General features: G+C 29.9%; 1 protein-coding gene across 1 annotated transcript; it reads right to left on the bottom strand.

Moving 5' to 3' along the window:
* Positions 1–267: 267 nt before the first annotated feature.
* LOC136229749 (protein SIEVE ELEMENT OCCLUSION A-like) lies at positions 268–2915 on the bottom strand. The gene is made up of 7 exons (XM_066018644.1): positions 2682–2915; positions 2548–2628; positions 2023–2453; positions 1819–1931; positions 1603–1727; positions 1040–1516; positions 268–967 (listed from the first exon to the last, which is right to left on the bottom strand). The coding sequence occupies exons 1-7, from the start codon at positions 2913–2915 to the stop codon at positions 311–313; spliced, it is 2118 nt and encodes a 705-aa protein (XP_065874716.1). The 3' UTR covers positions 268–310.
* Positions 2916–12492: the final 9577 nt, after the last annotated feature.

Here is a 12492-nt window from a genome sequence, read left to right on the forward strand (position 1 = left end):
GTGTTGGTGATGACCGACGGAAAAATTCAATCATATTCCGTCGATAATTCCGATTAATAAAATTGTTTCTTACCGTGAATAGAATTTTGGTCATTGAGGATCTAATTCCACGAGACTATATAAAAACATAGGAAATAAAACAGATGATACAACAAACAACACAAATTTTTATTACAATAGAGGCCAAACTGAAGAAAACGCCATAAAAACATGGAGACTTAGACAACATTGGACACAAATTATTAAGAAAAGAAAAAACACAACAAACACTACTAGAATTTGAAGCCTCCTTCATATGACAACTTCTCCATCAAACACAGCAAGTGTAGAATCGAAAGTTGCCCATATCTTTCTCACAAACTGGGCAAGTGATCTCATGAACATTATCTCCCACGGTTGATGGAAGCATAACGTGGCAACAATGATGAGGTTCAGTTTTAGCTTTTTCATCCAACTGAATGCTCAGTTTTTTGAGGAAATCAGTAATGCTACCAGTCGTCCACCATTTTTCAGTTTCTTTTAAGACCAATTCAGCAACTCCGCCACTAGCTTTGGCTATTTTCACTGATAATTTTGCATCTAACTGACCAAACACAGTCCAACCTTTGCTGCTGGCATTGTAGCCAAGCAAAGTTATCACCTCTTTCATTATGTCTTGTTTAGTGTTTCTTCCATTTCGGATTGCCGCGGAGAATAGGTTCTCTAATCTACCCCAGAAACGACGACATTTAGTGTCTTTTGCTGTCCAATAGGTGATCGATTTGGTCTCCAGGAACTTGAAAATCTCTCTGTTGTTGTCGTCAATAGCATCACGCTTGCTCACATAGACTAATTCTATGGTGATTGTTGTGAGTTTTGAATTAAGAGCTTCCACCAGCTGAGTGAATGTCTGAATCCACTTAAGCTCTTCCCCTCCATATAGGCATATGATTGGGGTTGGGACTCCTCCATTTGAGGTTTGTGTCGGCTGTTACAACGAAAAAGAGTTATAATCAATGTATAATGATAAACTTTAATTGGATAATGATAGTAAAAATACCTTTCTAGGTTGATAGAGACTACCAAGAAGATAGTGAAAGTTCAATTGCAGCTCCTCCCATGGCTGCTTCTGTTTTCCATCAGTAATTGAGGGTGAGGAGCCCCTATTAGTCCATTGCAAATCAAAAGTTGTCCAAAGCCAGTCAATAGTATAGTGAGATTCCTCAAGTCCTTCAATTCCCAGAGGCAAAAGAATGGGTTTCTTTTGAAATTTCTTCCAAATCTTCTCAATGTATTTATAAGCTCCTCCTCTTAGAACAGACATATCTCTTACAGTGCACCAAGGCATCAGAGATTTCAACGTAGTGAAATGGTTTTCATTAGTAATATTAATTGGGAACCAAACGAGTTGATAGTCAATTGTGTCTTGGTGTTCAATGTAAACCTCAGCAACATCCTTAATCTCTTTCTCAATGCCAGGGTAATAGCTACATATGAAAAGCAACACTTTTTTGCTTTCTAAGTGTTCCCAGCTCACCTGTATTCATGGAGAGTAATTTCATCTTCTTTTTTGAGATTTTAAATTTTAAATATAAAGATTGGTGTCAAGTCAAGTAAAGAAACCTCAGTAGTGATATGGTTGCGGACAACTATAAGCGGTGACTTCACATCACCAAACAAGGCCTTGAGGATAGCAATCTTGTTCTTGCTCTTCTCTTTGAACAGTTGGACAACGGAAGTGTATTCCTCTGCATAAATTATAACCCTGTGTTAGGTAAAAATAGTGTGTTAGGTAAAAATGTAAAATCTAATAAATGATTAAGCTTTATTAATGAATACCCTGCTCCTGTTTGGAAGCATCGAATTGCTTTTGGAGATCTTGGGTGAAAGTGATGATCTGAGTTGCCAAAGTGGACAGTGTAGATACTGTTACAGTTACGTCAATTTGAGCCCTGGAAAGGAAATATAAATTAAGCCAAGCAACCATATATATGTATAGGTTATTAAGTAAAGGGAAAGGGATTAATTACTTAAATTACTCACTGTGTTTCCAATCCAAGGCTAGAAATATGAGTGGAACAAATGACAACACTTTGGATAGCATAAAAAGCAGCTTTAGACACAGTTTGAAGAGTGGAAGTTGAGAGTTTAGGATTACTAGTCCCAAAATACTTGGTAAATTGGAGAACACATCGAGTGAGTGTCAAAGTAGCCTGAATAAGCACATTAATTCCTGCAAATAATTTGTCATAGGAAGATGGATTTTTAATGATTCCCTGTAATCTTTTGAGGAGCGCAACATGCTTGGCAATTGGGTTGTCAAACTGAGTGAGTAGGCGGAATTCGCCATAGTTGACAGCGAAAGCAGATAGGGCTATGACAATTTTAGCATCCCAATAGTATCTTGATAGGTGAACTTTGAGCATCTCCTTTGTTTTCTCTTGAGCGTCTTTCCCCGAGCAATTGCATGTCATCTGAAACAAAATGTTTATGTGTTATCAAATCTGAAGAATATGGTTGGCATTATTATGGGGGTGAAAGAAGAAGTAAGTATGGATTATTTAAAACCTCGCAGGAGAGTTTCCTTATGGTCTCAGCAGGTATGTCATCCATTTCTGCAAAACAAGGGATAATGTCAGATGCCATGAACTCAACAAAATTATTGTAAACATAAGTTATAAAAAAGAATAGCAATGTAGAACCTGACAGAAGAAATTCCAAATGGTTTCAGTATCAGCATTCTGTTCGAGTACAGCATCATTATCATTTGGAAGGAAGATAGTGGAGAGAACATCAAAGAGGTGATGGACATCAACTTGGGTACCGTCTGGTTGATGTGTTTTCAGAACATCATAAAAAACATCATCAATTGTTGTAGTAATCGCTTGTTTAACCTTTCCAGCCATACCAAAAGCTTGGTTAACCAATCCTGCCATTGAACAACAACAACAACTGAAAAATCTGATTATCTTATAATACTTGTGTGTATTGTGGTGTGTTTGATCCTACATTACACCACTTTATATAGGCACCAATAGAAGTGAAAAATCTAAAACTATTGTTTATTTACCATATGCCTTTTCACATTTACATTGTGCTAACTAAGCTAATTAAGGACCACCCTTATCACTTTTATTATTATTCACGTGCTAGCTTCACTATCTAACTTATTAAATCAAACCCTTTTACATTTACTTTGTAGTTCTTTTTACACATTATCTATGTACTGTATATTCCATTTGGGTTTGGGAGGTGCTACCCAACTCTTTCCTTTCCTTTCCTTTCACAAAACTTCATGTGGATTACTAACCCAAGTTGCAGGCTGTTATTTGATAATCAGTTGAGTCTCATAATTAATACTATCCATTGTTGTAATAATAACACATTTTGGTAATATATGTAGGCAACCAAATCAATTCAATTTCTAATCACCTTACAGACATGCAACTTAAGCCACACCCGAATTTGCTTAATGCCTTACTTAAACACACAACAACATGAAGTAATCATCATAATAACAATAAGGATTAATGTTGAACGAGTTGATTTTAATCTTAAATCTACAAAGATATTTCTTCTCTAACTAAATTAGAAGGAGTTAATTCAGATATTCACGGACTAAATCCATAGGAATAGTGAAATCTTCGTTATTGAAGGCATATAAACTTTAACAAAACTTCAAAGAGAATATAATAGTTTTTTTATTAATGAAAAGTTAACTCATGTATAAGATGTTTTAAATAGCTCTCCTAGTTAAAAGTAAAAGATCAAACTAACCTAGTTAGGGTTACAAATCATAACGAAAGATAGGTATAAGATAGGAAAAGGAGATCAAAATGGCGTTTAGGGAATTAAAACTAAATAACAAAACGGTAAATAATGAGTGGCATAAACAGTAATTAAAGGAAATCAGAAATTCTAAAATTAAAAATTCTAACAGTACTTGTCCTTTATGTTCCCAGCCCTTTTTAGGCTGGAAAAGCAGGGGCCACACCGTGTGTCCTTTATGTTCCCAACCCTTTTTAGGCTGGAAAAGCAGGGGCCACACCGTGTGTCGGAGTGCCTCACCGCGTGTGGCCTTCATCTCGCCACGTCCACTCAATGTGTAGGTTGGGGCACACTTCGAGTGGCCCAAGTCAGGAGCTTCACATGGCGTGTGGGCATGTCACATGCTATGTGGGGCAGCTTTTAAGCATTTTCTCCATACGTTTGCCCTTGCTTCGTATCTCGTCCGACTTCCTTCGCAGTGGCTCAAACCCTTGAAGAAAATGTCCACATCAACTTCTTTACAATCTGTGTAACCCAAACACTTTCCAACAGAGAAGGCAGATGAACTTTATATGACTTTCAATTGTAAGAAGTCGGATGAAGTTAATTTGAGTTCCATATATTTATTATTATTATTCTAAAGTTAAAAAGTTGAAGTACAGTAAAAAAAAAAGTTTTCTTTACGCAGTCAGTATGAGTGAGCGGTAGATAGAATTAGGGAGCAAAAGTATATGTCCTTCAACCATTTATCTTTAATAAAAAATTAAAAATAAAGAAGTCTGAATATATGTCCTTCAACCATTTATCTTTAATAAAAAATTAAAAATAAAAAATCCTTTCAGACTTCTTTGTTGTAAGTGTAACTCAAGTTTAATGCTTAGATTATATTGGGTATAAAAAAATCGGCTTTTTTATAATTTGGAAATCAGATAAACTTCTTTGATTTCACCATAATTAAACTAGTACTATCTAAAGAATAATGTTGAACCGTACTATTTAAAAGAAAAAATGTTCATTTGAAGTATTGTTCTGAAAAAAAATTCGGACAAAATTTCCTTTTAACTATTTAACTAAAACCGCTACTTCAATGTCTTCTAACAATATTATTGTCTTTTTTAAATTAAAAAAACAACATTATTATCTTTGATTGTCTTTATGAAAAGAGTGAACTTCAATTGTTTAGTTTTAAACCACCAGATTGTATTTGCAAATTAATCAGAGAACATTGTTTATTTTTATAAAAAATAATTTCATTTATTTCATTAACTCATTTGCTTTGTACCTCAAATTTTTTAGTATTTTTTCTGGAAATTTTTTTGTAATATTAAGTTGTTGAATTTTTTACATTAAACTTTTAAAGTATAAAACTTGTTAAAAGTGTGACATTCATTTTATATGTGTGATGCAGTTATTAAAAACAATAAATTTTATTTCGAACTGTAAAAAAATATAATTTCGAACACAAATAAAATTAGTAATTCTCTGCTGACAAAAAAAATTAGTAAGTCTCTTTCAAGTGAATTGGATATTAATAACTAATTAATTTGAAAATGTGACAAAAAAAATGAATATTTAAATAAAAGGGAAAAGTAAAAAAAAAATGCATATGGTTTGCCCACTTTGCAAACAAACAACTTCCTAAATCGAAACAATAAATAATATGGTGGAATTTTACGTTTTTTATTAATCTGTCAGTTGATGAACTAAATTAATATTTAAATTCATTTTACACCGTTTCAATTTGATTTGGAATATGTGTTTTGTCAATATATAAATATAATTGAAAAAAATTAAAAAATGCTCTTATTATCATCAATTACTTACAAATTTAATTTTAAATACTTTATTTTATAAAAAAAATATACCACATACCTCTATTTACAAACTTTTAAATCACGGACCTCTATTTACAAATAAGACAAACCACGAGTATTTTTTTCGTACTTTGCCCTAAATAAAATATCAAAACTCAATTCAAAAGATCAAATGTAGGATGGTTTCTACGTTGAATGATATTTTTATTCATTCAAAGATTGTTTTAAGTAACTCTCTCCCAAATAAAATTTATTAAGTACACTATAAAAATTAAATCAAATGCCTAATTTGAATGCCTTGAGACACTCTGTTACTTATATCCACCGTACATCCACACAGGACCACACTGACTTTCTAATCTCCACGTTTTTTCTTGTTATTTTACAGGAAATGGGCTTTATTTGGCACTTTATCTTGTCTATTTGTAGTAATTTGATTCTAGAATTTTCATTTCAAATATTCTATATTTTTTTCAAACATTTTAAATCTATATAAATTAAAAATATATATTTTGTGACTTCACAGTTTTGACTTGTCACGTCACTTTTTATGATGTAAATTAATTTTACAAGCAAAAAATTTATTAATTTTAATAGTTTTTATGTAATTATATTTTCTAAAATAATTACTTTGTTTTTTAGTTATTTTAAAATTAATAATCAAATTAGACTAAATAAGTTTAAAACAACAAAATTACTCTTTATTATATTTTATAACAATAGAATATTTATTTTTTAATCTTTTTTTTTCTTTTCCACATAAGCTTAATATCTCTAATATTAATTAATTAATTAATTAATTAATCTATACTATATATAATAGGGGAAGCAGAGAGAATTTACAAAACGTGTTTTAGAGCTTTTTTTTGGTTTAATTAGCATCGTAGCAGCAAAAAGAATAAATGATTTTTTTAAAAAAAAAAGAATAAATGAGTTAATAAACTTTTATTATCAACCTCAAGGCCATCAAAATGATTTCCGATAAGAATGCTATTTGTCTAAATAGCTCAATTTAATCAAAGGCATTAGAAGGCTTTGTTCTTTCTTTGACTTCATCAGTTTCAGCCATGTCTTCAGAGAGCAAAACAAGGTTGCGGATCGTTTGGCGGCTGATGGGCATGAGCAGATGTTGGGCGTCACAACCTTATCTTCTCCTCCTGACTATTTATCTTCTCTTCTTTTGGAAGATGCAATGGGGGTTAGCTTCCCTAGGCTAATCCCAGGTTAATTGCTTTGGTTTTTTTTTTTTTTTTGTTCTTTCCTGTTCCTACCAAAAAAAATGAACTTTTATTATCTCTATATCATAAGTATTATATTAACACAGTATTTATTGTCAATTATTAGCCAATTAATTAAAGTAATAAAAGAAAGTATGAGTTACAAGAAGATGAAAAAACACTAAGCAAAGGAAATCCAAAAGTCACAAATAAATAAATAAATATATATATATATATAAAGCATGATATATAGTATTCCATCATTATATTCATTAGCCACCGAAAATCAAAGACCTCCTTTAATTTTGATTATGCATTGGTTTTGTTCTTAATCTTATAATTTTGTTCTTACTTCAAATAATATAGTTTTATAATTTTTTTCTTGCTTCATTAGGAGATTCAGATTTATTTAAGAGCGGTTTCCATTGATAAACTGTATTAATAGAATTTTTTTCAAGAATTGGGAGAATTTAAACTTTGATATCTCCAATTGAAGAAATCAGATGGAAATAGAAGAGATATAGACAACTGAAATCAGGAAAAGCAAATGTGTCAGAGATTACAGGATATCGTTATGTTTCCGAAGGTAATTATTCAATTTTTTCCATGTGTAGTAGTTATTTTGTTCTCAATTGTGTTGTTTCACACATCTCGCTGTCTTATCTATGTTTTCTTTTTTTTCTTTTTTTTTTTCAAAATGACTAAATAAATATTTGTATATTTTCATTCTTTTTTAGTATAAGTTGCTAAGTGTAATCGTTTCGATTGTTCACTCTAACTAAAATATGGATTTTTGGCTTTATATGAACTTAATTGTTAGGTTTAATTGGATTTAGATTAATTTTCCAAATCCAGAATCTGATGAAGTCTACTGATTTTTTTTAATTTGGGTTTACCTAACTCATATGGATTGAATTTTTTTATTTTTATGCATTTTTGGTACGAACATTTATAAAGATGTATTGAAACATTATATTTACAAAGAAATTTATTTCAATTATAAATCATGTTTTGTCAGGATTACCATTCTAAGTTTCTTTGTCATTTTCAGTAATGGATTCTATATCTATATTATTATATATAATAATATGGAAGCGGAGAGAAATTAATTATGAGAGTTTTAGAGGCCTTTTTGATTAATTGTCAAAATAGTAATAAAGAAAAATTATAAATATTATATCTAACCTAATATATATTTAACAGATATAATAAAAAAACTTACAAAATATCGCAACGAAAAAAAATTAGGGAAAAGTACAAAAATAAACCTTGTGGTTTGGCCCATTTTCGAACTGCACCCCTGTGGTTTAAAAGTTTGCAAAGTGGTACCATGTACTTCATTCCGTTAGCAAACATAGGCATTTCCGTCTAACAGTGTTAAAAATGATGAGGTGGCAGTCAAAGTCAAAAAGTAAGAAGGATATTTTTGTCATTTCATTTATTTTCTAACATAACACTGTTAACTCCCACTAACTTTAGTTAATTCTTACTAATTCGGATCTAGTTAACTTCAACTTGGTTAACTCTTAGTTTGCTTCTACCTGAGATTATTTCTCTTTCCTCTCTTGACACTTCTTCTTCCATCAGTTATGTAGATTGAATTAAAACGAGTTTGGTTGTTTTAAATTGGGATTGAATTACACTTTCATGTATCTGTTTCTGGGTAGAAAGAAAATGATTAATTTTTAGGGTTTTTTTTGTGGAATCCCACGAATTTCAGTACCAGTGAAAATCATCTGTGATTTCTTCGTAATCATCCATGGTAAGAACAATATAATTGATATCTTTGGAAACATCAGCCTTAAGCCTCTTAGTAGGCTTGGAAGAATCGGTTCGGAGAGAATTTTAGACATCGGAGTAGGCATTGATGCGCTTGAGGCGTTCGCCGGTGTATTCATGGAAGGTAATTTGAAGAATGGATAGAAAACGGAGACCAGTTTTCTGAGATTATCGATCTACAGTCTAAATAGGTGGGAAATTGATAAGGAATGAATCAGATCTAACATAGTCCAAGCAACTAAAATTACAATTAGAGTAATTGCCTAGGTTAGTTGAAGCCATATCTCTGGAATGTTCATTGCTTAAAAGTGATTAATGGGTAATTACTTATGATTAAAATGTAAAAGTTGAAATGTTTGGATGCTCATATATGTAGGAAAGGAATAAGATAAATCAACAAGGCGTTGATTAGTTTTGAAGAACCAACTATGAAATTCAAAAATGGGATTATTTTATCAGTGAATGGAAGCAAACAATTTCTACAAGGAAGAAAAAAAGACGATTATTCACCGATTACTGATATTGGTTTTCCGGTGGATTTCTGCAGGAACAAGCCATAGCTCTAGAACGTTCATTTCTGTAGGAACAAGCCATAGTTCTGTAATGACAAAAATATCCTTCTTACTTTTTGACTTTGACTGCCACCTCATCATTTTTAATACTGTTAGACGGAAATGCCTATGTTTGCTAACGGAATGAAGTACATGGTACCACTTTGCAAACTTTTAAACCACATGGGTGCAGTTCGAAAATGGGCCAAACCGCAAGGTTTATTTTTGTACTTTTCCCAAAAAATTATATGACAATAAAAAAATATGTAAGGATCCATCCAAATTCCATTCATTTAACTTTAATAAATAGCATTAAAACCAATATTACTGAAAAAAAATTATATTTATATTTAATAGATATAATAGATATATATTCTTACCAAAAAAAATAGATATAATAAATAACTTACAAAATATCACAACGAAAAAAATATATATAACGACAATAAATATGTAAGGATCCATTCAAATTGAAAAAACCAACGTAATAAAACCAACGTAATTGAAAAAAAATTATATTTATATTTAATAGATATAATAAAATAGCATTAAAACCAACGTAATTAAAAAATATATATATATTTATATTTAATAGATATAATAAAATAACTTACAAAATATACCAACGTAAACAAATTATATAACAATAAAAATATATGTAAATATTCATTCAAATTTCATTCATTTAACTTTAATAAATAACATTAAAACCAATAGAACTAAAAAAAATTATAACACATTTAATTTTTTGTTGTAATAATTAACACAATATTGAAACCTCCAAACTACTATATAAACCAAATGAAATTTAAAAAGAAAGACATGTTTATTTCGAATTCATGGATTTATCAAAGAATTTTGAAAGCACGAGAAAAAGAATTTTGAGGAGAGCTAGAATTTGATTAAAAAAACATCGCCACAAAGTGTAATAAGTATTTTAAAATTGCAAGATTATATAGAAAAAGTATTCTACACATGGTTTGAGAGCTTACCTATGATTGTAGAGGTTATGAGTTTAATCACATGGGTGGGGTGAGTTGGAGGTTTTTCTTTCTCTTTAATGTAATCTTCATTTGTTTAGTGTAAGTGCATTGCGCACAACTTTATATATATATATATATATTATACAAGAACGGAAAGGAAGAACCCTTGCAAGCATGTCAACATGATCAATAGATTATGACTTCAACAACTTCTAAAACCAATTATCAAGTAATTATAAAGATATATATGCATGTTAATTTATTTACAATCTGCAAATTTAAAATTATTTTAAAATAAAATATTAATATCACTACATGTAAATGATATAAAATTTTAAAAATATTATATAAAAAAATTATCCATCCGTGCAACGCGCGGGCACAATACTAGTTTTATATAAGGGTAAATAATGATAAGGTCCCTGAGTTTTTACTTATTACACTAGTCAGTCCCTCTATTTTTAGAAATAACTAGTCGAAAACCCGTGCGATGCACGGGGTATGAAACTTTTATATAATTTAGATAAATAAATAAATTGACATATTTACTTTTAAATAATTTTATATCATGCTATGAAAAAAAATTATATTATGTATATTTGAAATTAATATATATTTTTTAATGATAATTCAAATTAAATTAATTTTAAAAATAATTTACTACTTTTTTATAGAATTTTAACTAAAGATGAATGATTTATTTATTTTTACAAAATTCAATGATTTGTACTTTTTAAGAATTTTAATACATTTTCATATTCCAAATATTCTGTGAAACAATAATAATAAAATAGCAGATTAATTAAGAAATATATTAGAATATAATAAAAAACCAAAAATTGAATTAAACTATCATTAAAATTAAATATTATATTTACGATATAAAAGAATTATAATATAGGTTCAACAAAAATTGAATTAAACTACAATTAAAATTAAATATTATATCTACGATATAAAAGAATTACAATCTATGTTAAAATGGAAGCAACATCAATATATTATTCTATAAACTATTACAATCAATACTTTTCTAATGTTGCATATGAAGAAACTTTATCAATTCAATATGTTACATATAAAAAAAATAAAATTCGTAAGAATTAGTCACAAATTTATCTTGATGATAATTATTTTGGTTGATGGAATTTTATGATCACCAAGTATTCGAATTCAATTATTCATTCTGCTACAATAACCCAATATATCTAATTGAATCAGTTTAAGATGATGATTTCTCCTATTTTCATCTCGTAATATCTCATCAAGACATTCGATCAATTTGTTCTTCATTTTTTCACTATATAGAATATCAGCCATACTCGCAGATATCACTTATTTGACTTTATTAATATTTTCTAATAATTATATATTCTTGAATTTTGTAAGTAAGAAAAACAAACAAAAGAACTGAAAAAAAAAATGAAGGGACGAAAACGATAATTAGGAGAGAACCATCTTCCTCTCGGGTTTTTTTTTGAAAATAAGAGAGAATGTCGAGACATAAGCGTATAAAGAGGAGAGTGAAAATATTTTTTATGGTAAATTTCAAAAACAACCCCTGTGGTTTGATGTTGTTCCAAAAAAACCCTTGTGGTTTGTTATTACAAAAAAAAGGACTGTGGTTTGCGCCGTTAACCAAAAAACGGAAAATGACTTAACGGTGTTAAAATGCTGACGTGGCACAGGGGTAAGGTTGGAAATTCGATTTTTTTTTTTATTTTTTTTTTCCTTTTCTTTTTTCTTTTTCTTTTTCTTTTTCTTTTTCTCTTTCTCTCCTCCCTTCTTCTTCCTTCTCTCCTCCTCCTTCTTCCTTCTCTTCTTCTTCTTCTTCTTCTTCTTCTTTTTTTTTATATTTCTGAAATTTTATTTTTTTTATTTTTTCTTTTTATTTTTTCATTTTCTTTTTCTTTTTCTTTTTCTTTTTCTTTTCCTTTTCCTTCTTCTTCTTCTTCTTCTCCTCCTCCTCCTCCTCCTTTTTCTTCCCTTCTTCTTCTTCTTCTTCTTCCTTCTTCTTCTTCTTCCTTCTTCTCCCCTCCTCCATTCTTCTTCTTCTTCTTCATCCCTCTTATTCTTCCTTTATTTTTTTTCTTTTTTTTTAAGTTTCGGAAATTTCCAGATTTCTAGAAATTTCAAGATTTCTTCGGAAATCTGGAAAATTCCAGATTTCTGACGGAAATCTGGAAATTTTCCAGATTTCCGAAGAAATCTGGAATTTTCTCGAAATCTGGAAATTCCAGATTTCGGGAAAATTCCAAATTTCTTCGAGTAAGGGAATTTTAAAAAAAAGAATAGAAAAAAAGAAGAAGAAGGAGGAGGAAGAAGAAAAAGGAAGAAGAAAGAAGAAGAAGGAGGAGAGAAGGAAGAAGGAGGAGGAGAGAAGGAAGAAGAAGGGAAAGGA

Source organism: Euphorbia lathyris, chromosome 5 (assembly GCF_963576675.1).
Source record: "Euphorbia lathyris chromosome 5, ddEupLath1.1, whole genome shotgun sequence".
In the NCBI taxonomy this organism is placed as follows: domain Eukaryota; kingdom Viridiplantae; phylum Streptophyta; class Magnoliopsida; order Malpighiales; family Euphorbiaceae; genus Euphorbia; species Euphorbia lathyris.

What these genes read in the sequence shown, in the direction of transcription:
- LOC136229749 (XM_066018644.1), bottom strand. Translation starts at nt 2,915, where the DNA reads ATGGCAGGATTGGTTAACCAAGCTTTTGGTATGGCTGGAAAGGTTAAA. An exon ending in TGCTTCCAAACAGGAGCAGG is followed by an intron (nt 1,728 to 1,818) that starts GTATTCATTAAT and finishes TAATTTATGCAG; the next exon opens with AGGAATACACTTCCGTTGTC. An exon ending in GCAACCATATCACTACTGAG is followed by an intron (nt 1,517 to 1,602) that starts GTTTCTTTACTT and finishes CCATGAATACAG; the next exon opens with GTGAGCTGGGAACACTTAGA.